This window comes from Tyto alba, unplaced genomic scaffold, assembly GCF_018691265.1.
Source record: "Tyto alba isolate M040663 unplaced genomic scaffold, T.alba_DEE_v4.0 Super-Scaffold_18, whole genome shotgun sequence".
Lineage (NCBI taxonomy): Eukaryota > Metazoa > Chordata > Aves > Strigiformes > Tytonidae > Tyto > Tyto alba.
The window spans coordinates 25,168,214-25,180,664 of NW_024881280.1; the positions used below are offsets into that span (position 1 = coordinate 25,168,214).

The 12,451-nt window shown below is 42.3% G+C and overlaps 1 protein-coding gene across 21 annotated transcripts in view; it reads left to right on the forward strand.

Moving 5' to 3' along the window:
- NRXN3 (neurexin 3) overlaps positions 1–12,451 on the forward strand; it is a 1,014,891-nt gene that overhangs the window by 84,701 nt on the left and 917,739 nt on the right. For all 21 annotated transcript variants that reach the window (XM_042790607.1, XM_042790621.1, XM_042790610.1 and 18 more), the window contains exons 3-4: positions 870–887; positions 10,926–10,955. In XM_042790607.1, the coding sequence (XP_042646541.1) occupies positions 870–887; positions 10,926–10,955 (48 nt within the window). The remainder of the gene's footprint in view (positions 1–869; positions 888–10,925; positions 10,956–12,451) is intronic.

A 12,451-nucleotide genomic window follows, 5' to 3' on the forward strand; every position in this document is an offset into this window, starting at 1 on the left:
GGCTTTTTTTTAAAGGACATTCTCTGGGATCGGTGGGCTCTGCCCAAAACAGACACTACGTTCAAAGATATGCCTTTTCTGTGATTGATAGTAACCGATCACTTACATAGTCTTGCTCCTCTCTTTTTTAGAAGACTAATTTATTCTGGGATTTATGTGGTTGATTCTGAAAAGCAGTCTTATGTCACAAGGAGAAAAAATACTGAATGATGTTTGGTCTGAATTCAGCATCTTGTGAAAAGACAACATGTGGGATGTGCAAGCCTCTGGCACTCCTTCTCCCCCACCCCTGCTGCTGTCTGCAATGAAGGATGTTGTTTTGGGAATGATGGACGGGAGGAATGAAAAGGAATGGGCTCTCTTCTAGACTTTGGGACTATGTTGAGTGTCTTGCACCTGGTCATAAATTCACATGGCCCCTCGTAAAAGGGGAGCAGGTTATTTTCTTTTATCTGAAAACTTGCTTGAATTTATGTGCAATAGAAACCTACTGAAGGCAGGTTATTTTTTGTTTCTGTCTTTTGCATTTGTGTGTGAAAAACAGTAGAATATTTTAACTAATATTCTTACAGGAACTGATGTGGCTTGGTTCTATCTGATTCCAGGAACTCTCTCTCCGGACAGATATGATGGTGGATTTACTTTTACATGCACAGTGGAGAGGGTGCCAATGCCTCCTCCCTTGCATGACTGGGTGCTTGGCTGCAGATGGGTGGCCTTCAAACAAACCTAATTACTTCTGGTTTTGCATGAAATTGATTTCCATGCAAGGATGCTAAGTTGCTGTGTGCACCTCTAATGGCTTTTTTCTCTTCTCTCTCTCTCTTTTCCTTTTCTCCCTTCTGCTTGCCATGAAAACACCTCGACAGATGTCAATCATATTCCAGGTAAGTGTTGCTTTTGCTGAGATGAAAGGCTGCTCTTTAAAGAGTCGTGGTGGGCAGTTACCAGGGGCAGAAATCTCAACGTGCTTCCTGAGAGCGTACAGAACAAATCTTCACACTGGACATCAGAGTCTGGATTGCAAAGTCTTTGCTAAAAGGAGGATTTCATAGTTGCAAAGGTCACAAACTTCCCTCTTCAGAGATTACATTGTGTTGGTCAGTTAAAGGGATGTTTTCTGAATTAAAATTACATTAAAAATGGTTGCTTGTATTGCTAATTACCTGGCATTGAACACTGCATTATATACACTTTATTTCTGTTACATCTGTGTGTAGTCTGTCATACAAATCTAGTTCAGTCATTTTCCTTCTCCTACTGAGTCTAATCCATTTGCTAGTCCCACTAATAAAGGAGGTTTTTGATACTTTATTTTAGGTTTTAAAAACCAATGAGTATCTTTCTGGCTGAATGTGAATGTGTGTTCTTATTTAGGCATCAAAACTTTCATTCCTGACAGGGCACAAATGATTCATTTAAAAGGAAATTAAGAACGTGTGTTTTATTTGCTTGTTTATTTGACAAGTCCTTCCACAAGGAAGTATTTTACCACACAGAACTCCAAGCCTCACTCCCCAGATTGCTCTCTCATTGCTGAAAGGATCTGAGTTCTCCAACTTCAGCTACCAGGGTTAATTGAACTAGACTATCTCATGCTGTAGTCCACATTCTGTTGCCACTGAAGCTTAAGAAACTAATTTTTACCTCACGCTCAGGCAGCTCCTGGTTTATCATTATGTGAAATGGAAATGAGAGCCCAGGGAAGCAGCTGGCATTGCCCTGGCTGGAGTGGGATGATGGGAGAGTCAAAGTTCTTTTCCGTCTCAGCTTTCTGCATGACTTTTGCTAAACCCAACCAGGATCTGGAATGAATTCTCCATTCAGTTTGCTTCTTTTCTACACTTGGATAATGAGAATTTGTGGAACACTTCAGAGAGATGCAGTGACGGCCAGCTGCTCGGGTAATTTCCCTGCATATTTAGCTTTTTGGATTCTCTTGTCAGTCTCCTTTTGTTCTGCTGAGGTCCTTTGCATTCTGTGTGCATCTCAGCTGGCAACAATGGGGATGGAAGTGGCCAAATGGCAAATGTTGCCTGGCATGCCTTGAAAAGAAAGGTTCTGTGAACTGTAACATTGGATCTTTTGAGTGACCCATGGAGCTGAACACGTACCTTCTCTGCCTCAGTCTGAGGTGTCCAGGAACTGCTGTCTCCTCTCATCTTGGCAGGATTTGATGGGACATGCACCAAGGACTTGGGATCACAAGTCTCTCCATCATGTCCTGAAGGTGTTGGTGTCTATGGCAGAAGAGGATGGTTGAATTGGGAAGGCATGGCCTTGCTGTGCTCTACCAGTAGGACTCATTATATTATGCCGTGAATGAGTGTTGCCTCGAAAAACATCAGAGCCATCTTCAAGACCTGCACAGTGTGCAGGGGATGACAGCATCACTAGTAGGGTCCCAAGCAGATGTGGCACAACCAGGGCAGGACCATGTTGCTGCTACTGTGGGCACCCTGGAGAAGTCCATCCTTCTGCTCTCTGAATGGGCTCTTCTGCCCCACTGCCCTCTTATTCTCATAATCTATATGCTTGGACGTGCATTTTTTATTATACCCTATCGCTCATACACGTGTGTTCTTGTTCTCAGGTCTGCTGCATGCTTTCTCATGTGGATTTCTAGTCACATGTGAATGCTCTTTTCCATGTGCTTTCACACTCATCTGTATGTTTTCAGTCTGACCATTACCCATACCTGATTATTGGACTCTATAACTGCTTACTCCTAGGCAGTCTAATCCTCTGCTCAGATGCCCCCTGGGGAGGACACTGGCATTGTTGCATGACTGGGCAGTGACATGGACCACCATGAGGGTTTGGGTGTGCACTTCCCCTCTGCCTGGCTGTGCAGAGGTTTTCTTCCTATTTGGCCATCCAGCTATCTGTATTGTGAGGACAGAGCCCTGGGCCCCTGTCAGAATGGTTGCTTTAACCATCTTCTGTTTGCAAGACAAATTAGGAATTTTATGAGCTAGTGGTAACTATTTACCCACAGGCAGCAGAAGGGCTGTAAAGAGCCCATTGATTAATTGAGTATTTTTTTTATTGTTGAATAGACTGGTTAGAACTAATTCCTCAGTAAGAGAAGGTAGCTGTGAATAGGCTGGGGCTGGCAGCAGTGGGGACCATAGGGCTCTACTAGGTGTGAAGAAGTTTGACTTGTTCAAAGTAAACAGAAATGTGTAGTATGAGTGTTCCCTGGCTGCGAGGTCTCTGCTTGTGAAGAAGGGGTACTCTGGCAACAGCGCCTGGTGTGCTACACTCCTTTCAAGAGCCATCTGAAGATCCCATCTGGCCTATTTCACAAATGAAGGGAGTTTGTCAGACGTTAGCCCAGCTGCCCTGCAAATGTTACGTTCCTGGTCACAAAATAACACCACCACGTTATAAGCAGCAAAGTCAAGTATTTAGAGCAGGGCCCTGGAGTTGGGATTGTTGCTGTCTATACTCAGCTGGGTCACTGACTCGCTGTGTCATGTAGAGGAGGAATAACTTCTTTCAGTACTTGAGTTTTCCCTTTGGGTCTATAGCTACAGCCTCACTGCACCTTCACAACATGCTTAGAGATCTTGGGCTGTACGTAATGGAGGTTAAGAGCCTTATTACAGAGGTTAAGTGCCTTGGCTGGGGAGTGGTGTGCTGCACGGACCAGAATGGATGCTTCTGTCACCTCTGCACAATATCTGCCCCTTTCTTTGCACCTTCTACTCTTTGCCAGTGGTCTAATCTGAAAGACAGATTGTTGGGAAAAGGTCAATAGATCAAGGAGCAAGTGATATGCCTCTTTCTCACATAATTTTTTTTAGTGGAAGAATATATGCAGCAGGTCCTTGATATTGTGGTGTCTGGTACTGATGCCTGGGGTGTGTTGAAGTTTAAATAGTGCTTTTCCTGTTCATGCGATGCTTATCCACTTTGTGGTGAAGATATTCAGTTGTTCAGGGGGAGGAAGCTAAGAGATGAAGTTCTGAGCATTTTGCTGTCATGATTTTACCGCTGACTAGAGTTGGCGTGGAACTGAATGGACACAACCCAGTAGAAATGATCTAGTTAGTTGGGGTCCTGAGGAAAAATTAGTCCTTGTTTGCCTGAACAACTCCTTCGTAAAGATACAGAGATCCTTGAAGGCACAAGCATACTAGCACTTTTTTGATCCAGGTCTTTAATTTTTCAAACTCCATCTTTTAACGCTTCTTTCCCTTTTTCATCTCAGCACTGCTGTTTTAGTCTGTCTCCCCAGCTCCATGTCATAGGGTCATTTAAGCAGTACCCGTATGCTGGCTTCTGCTTCCTTGAAGCTGAACTCTGCTTTTTGGGCATGAAAATGTGTAAATCATGTTTCAGCCCATCTGAAGTTTCCTATTTGCAGAAGGTACTAGGTCAGAGTAAGAATTCGCCCATGCTGTATCTTCAGTGCCACTCACACAAGTGTTTGAAACCAGTTTGTACGGGCTTATGTTCTTCTTCATAGATGCCACCACTGTTTTCATTTTTGCATGCCCTGCACAGGCACTGTCCTCAAATCAGTTCCTCTTACACTGAAGTGTGAATGTTTTTCAGCTCCGTGCATACCCATTTGCAACAATATGGCAATAGTGATCGCTGGGCTCAGAGCAAGAATTCATCTAGCCCAGAAGTGTCTTTTTATGAAAGTCAATGCTTTGGAAGAAGTTTGAGAAACTAAGTTAGCATTGGTCTTGTCCTGATATACCTTTGTGGTTTCTGGTAGTCACTGTTTTAAGGACATTCTGATCTGATGCTGCATCCATATCGAGGTGTTGTACAGTCATTGATGGACATATTTTCTGCAGTGCAGTCTTTGTTTTTCTTAATCCACTTACATTTATTAATTCCACAGTATCCTGTGATAACAAGTCCCATTATTTAATCATTCAAGTGTGGAAAGTACTTTCTTTCACTTGTTTTTATGTGTGTTACTTGAGAATTTAATTTAGTGACTCCTACTTCTTGTGTTCTGACAAATAGGGAAAAAATTATTCCCTGTTCACCTGCTCTGTGTTATTTGGGATTTTACCTTTACCATATATATTGTCAGAGATGTCTTTCCAGGCTGAAGATTTCTTTTCCATGCCTAGCAGTTCTTTTCCCAACTTGTGCACCTACTTGATCAGGTGCTCTGATTTGTAGTGATACACATCTTCTTATGGTCAGCCATAAAATGTATTCACCCTCAGGTCTTGCTACCTGCACACATTCTCTTGTGCATGTGGCCATCTCTGCGAAGACTTGTATGTCTAATTTCATCCTTTCAAACATCCCAATGTTTGTAGCCCTCCCTACGTTAATATTTATAGGAACATAACATGTGCGATGTCAGAATACTGTTTCTGCCATGGGGGAATGGAGATAGTATGGTTTGATCACTATTTCTGCCCACAGATGTTGGGGTAAATGACTTTCTCTTTGGCTTCTAGCTCATGCTCTTATTCCTTTGACCACTCAGAGTAGGGGCCACCCACCCAGACTCACTGCCCCCCCCCCCCCCCCCCCCCCATAATGACAAAACCTATCCTGGAATTACATAGCAGAGGAAGCAAAAGGGATGGAAAAGAGGAGCTAGCACAGCTGTTGTCTGTAATTGGATTGGAAGTGGGCCTCCGGCTACAATAACAAAACTGCACTCCCGGCTGGCCTCACTGCTGGGGCCTGCGAGTAGCCCCTTGGCTGTTGTGCGTATCACGGTTGAATCAAAGAAAGATGACTGACTGCGCCCCGGCCTGTGCTGCTGCTTTGCCCAGTTAGAAGAAACAGGCATCATGTATGCCAGCAGGCAAGGAATCAGGTCATCCTCTTGGCAAAGTTAACCTGTTTAGCAGGTAAAAGGTCTGAACCAGGCCTCAGAATGATTTTTCCTCTTCATCTATTCTTCTCATCTCTCAAGACACAAGGGATTTGCTTCTTCCTCTGAGTCCCATCCTTTGGCCCTGCTGGAGTGCCCTCTCTTTGGTGCATGGGGACTCTTAAGGAGTCTTCCTTGGCCTTTGGGTTTTAGAAGAACTCAAGATGCCTATTTTAAGGAGGACCACATGGGAAATGAGGGACTTGTCAGCTCTCCTTCCTAACTAGAAAAAGGAACTGCTGATAGAGCTGGAGTGGGAGGCTCTGAGGAGAAAAAAAAAAGCCTATTTCTTAAGGAATTACTGGTTTTAGTAAATTAGGAAAGGAGGTGTAAACAACAGACTCCATCACTCATCACAGTGCTCTTCTCTATAGGACATGTCTAGTAGTTTTGGAAGAATTCCTGGTTTGCATGATTTCTTTCTTCAGCTTTGCCACAAAGGATTTGCATGTATATCCTGGACCAGAGGGCATAATATCCTGCCTCAGACATACATTGCAGCTGGCCCTGTTATTGTTTGAGTGGGTCATGGAGCCCGATACTCAGGAAAGGATTCTCTGTGGGCAAGCCTGTCCCTGGGGAGAGCTGGGCTGCTGCTGCTGCCTGGCAGTCTCTCTTCCCATTCATTAAGAGCTTTTGGGCTAATCGTCTGGCAGCATCATTAAAAGGGAAATACTGAGGCTGCCAGCCTTAACAGAGCAATTTATCAGTGCACACACCCCCATGCACACGTGCACGCCCCTAGAGCATGGGCCCTGTAATGTTGGACAAGCTATAATTAACTAGATGAAGGGAGTCCATCTTTCTTTGTTGCTGCAATCAGTTGCCACTCTCAGCTGTGTTCTGTGCTCTCCCAACCTTCTTAGGTTTTGTGCCTTTTTTTTTTTTTATTTTAAGTGCTGGAGGTGGGGGGGCAGTAGAGGTGAAGTTCAAACTGCCTCCAAGGTTTTCTTCATTTTCTCCATCACCCTGAAAATTGCACCTAGTAAATCCTTAAAGATGAGGACTGCTGTTTAACTACATTCGTCTTTCATATCACTGTACTCTGAAGATACTTGTTAAAAATGTCCTTATGGCTTCATAAGAATCCAGTGTTGGCTCTTGATACTTTGTACAATTAGAGCCACCAAATTTTACTATTTTGATACAGAAAGCAGATGGTTCACAATTTTTAAAAAAGATCTAGTTCTTTGAAATGTTACTTTGAGATCAAGGGAGATTAATGTTAACCTTTAAGAAAATAATACTGATTTGGTAGTAGGTTAAAGAAGTGTCAGAAAACCTCCCAGACCTAAATAGGAAAAGTCAGTCGTGGCAGGCTTAAATCATGGCTGGAGAGCAGAGTTTATATGTCTGTCTGCCCTCAGCAATGGGCATATTATTTTAATAACAAACCAATATTCTGAAGAAGCAGGCCACTTTCTCTTCACATTACTGCTGAAAGTCTGAAGAGTCTGAGCACAAGCAGATGCTTATAATTATCTGAGAAACCTGTTGAGAGTCTTCTTCCAAAGCCATGTGCTTGTTTGAAGTTCAGGAATAGCAAGATACCAGATTCCTGACTTTGACATAAAATTTCTTTGCAGGCAGATAAGCTTTTTATTCTGAGGTTTTCCGAAATATTTTCCAGAGCAATTGCTACTCACCAGCCAGTAAATTATTATGAGTAGATTGGTTTAGAAAAAGCACACAACCTCTTGACCATTGTGGCTCATGCAGGTTTGTGTCAACTTTTTCCCAGTTCTACACTGGCTGGGTTTGCAGCCCTGAGGCTTCAATCAGGGTTTCTTGTTGAACAAATTTAAGACTAAAAGGAAAGCATGTTTCACCTGTATTTAGGTGGCAACTCAGATTTTCATACAGGATTCCCCTGGAATGGGATGGATATTGGCACAAACAATGGTTGTATGTATGAATAATGCGCTTTGAAGCCTGATGAGTTAATTTAGTGTCCAGAGCCTGCTGAAAGGTTTGCTGGCCTTTATGGTTGATGCCTGAATAGCATGGTAATAGGTGTCACCTCTGTTCTGACAAAATCTGGTCTAGTTTGCAGCTCTGAACAATTTTTACATCTATTGCATTGGTTTATTGGGTGCCCTGTTAGTTTATTGTAGTCCAATTGCAAGTGCTACTCCGTGCCACCTTGAGATGACTTTGACTTTTATGATTTGAAAATTGTTTTAGTGTCTTGTCATGTCTTGAAACTGGTGTAAAGGTGAGACAATGATGTCAGTTCACATTTTCCATGTTGATTTTACTGTGACTAATTTGGGGCCTTTGTTACACATGCTGCAAATGTCACAGATTTTAGATCTCAATTGTTGAAGGTTTTGGTTGTTAATGACATATTGTTGGAGATAAATTTTCACTCCTACTTTAAATTTCAAGGGAGGAGAATTTTCAGATGAGAAAACTGATATGTTATTTCATTATTTATATTATTATTCTATCTAATAATGAATCTGGAATTCTGTTGGTATCCTCTTTGTTAAAATAATGAATTGTGTTGATGGACAACCTAAGAGATAATTTTTTTTTTAATGTATTTCCAAGTTCACCCTTCTTCCTGTTTTAAAAAGGAAAAAGTAGCATCTCGCAGGGGGACACTTTATTTTTCATTAACCTCCCTACTTCCATTGTCCAGTTGGGACTAGAAGATCAAGAGGTACATAGAATACCACATCTGCTGTTGTATTTAAATTTGTCAAGAAGCAGAAAGAATCGAACATTTCTTAGGGAGACATTCTTTCACACGCATTTGAACCAAGGCCAAACCAGGGGCCAGAATGGTGGGTACATTTGGGGGCAGTCCTGGTCTGCTGGCAAAGGGCTCTGGGCTGCACCTGGCTGATGTGCCTGACAGATACAGCACACAGCATTGACTTTCCAGAGATAAGTTCAAAAGGGGTGTTGACATTCCTGATATGTTGAGACTTTTATAGCTTCTCTGTGTCTGGTGGAGAGAGAAGGGGTCTTCTTACAGTGTGATTCAGGGTGTTTAATGCAGGATCTTGCTTTGAACCCTCTCTGGAGGTTTCTCTTTGTCAGTGTTCCATCTCCTCAAGTGGACAAGGCCCCCGCCATCCCCAGCAGCTGTACCTGTTGGTGCTGTGCCTCTTATCCATGGCTTTCCTTCCCTGTGGTGCACAAGAGCTGAGGGTTTGGGACCCTTACCTCTGATCTGGGTCTGATGTCCCCTCCCTGTTCAGCCAGCTTCAGCTACGTGTCATACTGCCACCTTCTTGTCTTTTCTTCTTTTTCACCACTGCTACAGGATCTCTGTGCTTTGTAGGTCCTAGCAGTTATACTTTTGTCTTCTTGTCTTTTTCAGTGTCTTTTACAGTGACTTTCAAGTGCCCATTTGGACAGACCTAAGATTTACCTATCAAGAATGATGGGGTCAGTGGCCATAGAGACACAAATTCAACCCATGCTACTAGCAGAGCAAAATGATCCAGTGAAATTATATCTTATAATTTAGAGCAGAAATGCATCCTACAGTATCAAATCTGCTGTGTTTATTTATAGCTAAAAACCTAAAAAAATCTAAGCCTATGTGTGTTTCTAATTATTTTTCTAATCTTCAAGAACATTAAGATATTTGCATTTCTTAGACTGTACAATTATTAATCCCCTTATCTAGCTTGGAGTTCTTTGTGGGTGAACATATTCTTGGGATGATCTGGTTTTTAGATTTCTTCAGCAGATGCAAAGCAAAAGTATAAAAGAGAGAGAAATAAACAAATTCAAACTCATCATGCTGCTTGTTGAAAATTCTAATTCTAATAAATTCATTTGACCTCTCAGTCTCCATGAATTTAAAAAAGTCACAGCCCTGTTTGCCTAATAAACTGACTTAAGATAGGGTGTGTGTGTGGGTGAGGGTATGTGTGTATGCATGTATCAAAATCCCTGCCATACTAAGTGCTGTGAGAGGTAGGAGATATGGAGAAGGAATCAAGCTAAGGAAAGAAGGTCAGGGAACCAAGTATGAAAGGGGTCACTCATGGCTTGAGTGGGTAGGATTTGATTTTTGTCATCTTAGTTCTGTAATAACATGTCATAAAATTAATTAATGAGTTGATGCTTAATGTATTAGGTATGAATATATATACAATAGTATATAAATGATATTTGTATGAATACAGTTATACAGTAAGCATATTTGAAAATTGTGGGTATAAGTGGATTTTTATTGAAACAAGCAAGTTTTATGTCAGAAAGAGTTATTGGGCAGAGACAGTAGCTGCCCAAGTGACCACCACAGCCTCGTCTACAGAGTTGACAGTGACTGTCACTGCTGAGGGGAGCTGTGCTTTACCTTGAATTATGAAACCAAAGAGTAATTTTAGCTCTAGAGCCATAAAGTAACACACTGCCCTTGGAAGTCAAATCTCCAGTTCTTCCCAGAAAGAAAATAGAGTAATATTAAAATTAGGTTACAGGTAATTTTTTTTTAGTCCTTGCCAGGTCTGATGTACTGGTATCTAATTAGTAAATGTGAGCAGTGTTGATCAACTCCTAAAAATACATGCTGAAGCCACCATGTTCAAGAATGAGGATAGCTCCGTGTTTGTGTGTATACGTTTTGCCCAGATGTTTCTTCTGTAGCAGATGTGGTGGGATTGTGGCCTCCCTTTCACTGACCATTGCAGCCTTTAATTTTAAATCTTTAGCTGAGGAGGAGTTATTTCTATAGCTCTCCAGAGAAGCAAATGCTCCCTGCAGAGCCCCCTTGCAGACCTTGGCTTTCCTAGCTCATTTAGCCATACCAGTGTGCAGTACCTCTGGAGTTGCTCCGCAAGGAATACGATGAAACTCAAAGACAGTTCTGCATCTACCAGCAGGTTTTTTCTACCTGTGACAGATGCTTTCCTGCTCAGTGTGGAGAGCAGCACCTACGTGTGTGTGCCCTGTGTGCTACACCCATACTTGATCTGCTTCAAGTATGTGAGCTCCAATCCTGAGAGGTATTGGACTGCAACCAGTGTGCATGGATATTGCTGCTTCTTTTTCTATTTTGTTCTTTTTTTCTTACTTCCTCTTTCTCTCTCTTTCAAAGGCCTCTCACACCTGATGATGGGTGAACAAGGTAAGTCCTTCGACTTTCTCTTTGTTTCAGTCACTGATCATGAAAGATCTCTGTCCCTGCTTCTTTTCTGAGCTGGGCTTTGCATGACAAAAGCAACTAAGCTTACTGGGTACCAGTCAATCCATTTGCATTTTTGCCTCTGTGTCTCATGAGCCATGGCTACTTGTCTTCCTGGGACTCGGGTGCCCAGGGGGGAGCATGGAATGATTCCATGGACAGTAAAGAGGTATGATTCCCCCTTCCATGCAGCCCAACAACTATTTTATCTTGCCATTTCTTTCTTGTTGTGCCAGCTGTAATGACTCCCACTTCTGCCCAGTAAATGTAGACCTCAGTGTTGGTCTTTATTTTTAAGAGTGCAATTATTACAAAAAATATGTTAATAGCCCTCATGGCATGATCCTAACTTATTATGAGCCCTGAGGAAGATTGCATATAATGGCCTGTAAGTCCTGTGTCTACAATTTAAAATATTCAAATATGCACAATGCAAAATGGTTTAGAAAAAGAACAGGGCTAACCCCAGTTTGGGCTACAAATGGGATCTGGGCCTTTATCAGAGTTCACATTTTAATATCTCAGCCTGGATTCTGTTACAGATCTATTGGCTGTGACATGATGGGCTCATTAGTCCCATTTTGCACTATGAGGGTGTGGAGCAAGAAGCTGGTGAGGTCACGGTGAGGCAAGAAGTCTGCTCTGAGGTCAGGAAAGTTTAGGAAACAATCAGATGTGAAGTTGAGGCTCACTCTTCAGTTTCTGCACTGCTTAGGTTCCCTATGTGGTGAGAAAGGCCTGTTCATGAGTGCATGTCAAGATCATGGCATTTGTCATGTGGAGCATCTGGCTAAGCTCTGGGAAGCATTGAGCTCCTTTTTTATCCCCACTTACTGTTGAGCTGGGCCTATGGCTCAGGGGTCGTGCTTGTTGAAGGAGCATCCTGCAAACAGGTCCCTTCAGCGTGTCCTGGTTGCTCAGGGTGCAGCTGAGTATGGCAAGCCATTATTGACAGAGGAAGGGTGATGGCATGTTGGGAGTGGTCAGGACAGTGAACTTTCATGGCTACTTTTTATCTCAATAACATTGAACATATCTTTGTAGCAGTCTGTGATTTAGCACTGGATTGTATAAACAGATGCACTTGGCCATTTAAATTACAAGTTGCAACCCAACTGGCTCATGAAGACTTGCATGACCTATTCCGGCCTATATGATTGTCATCAGCCCTTTCTATACTCCCTTGCTTGACAGAAAATGTGAAGAGTATTGGCTTCTGGCAGCTTTAGCTACCTTTATTTATCCATGACGTATCAGGGAACGGTGGCTTCTCTTTTCTTGCCAACCAACTCACAGATATTCCCTTTTGATAAATATTTACTCTCTATAAAAATATGATGGATATAAAATATGTAAATGTATATGTGTGAGTAAATATACAATGTCAACATTATATACAAATACATTAGCTCTGGTAAGTGAAATGTGTTTAGCGAATA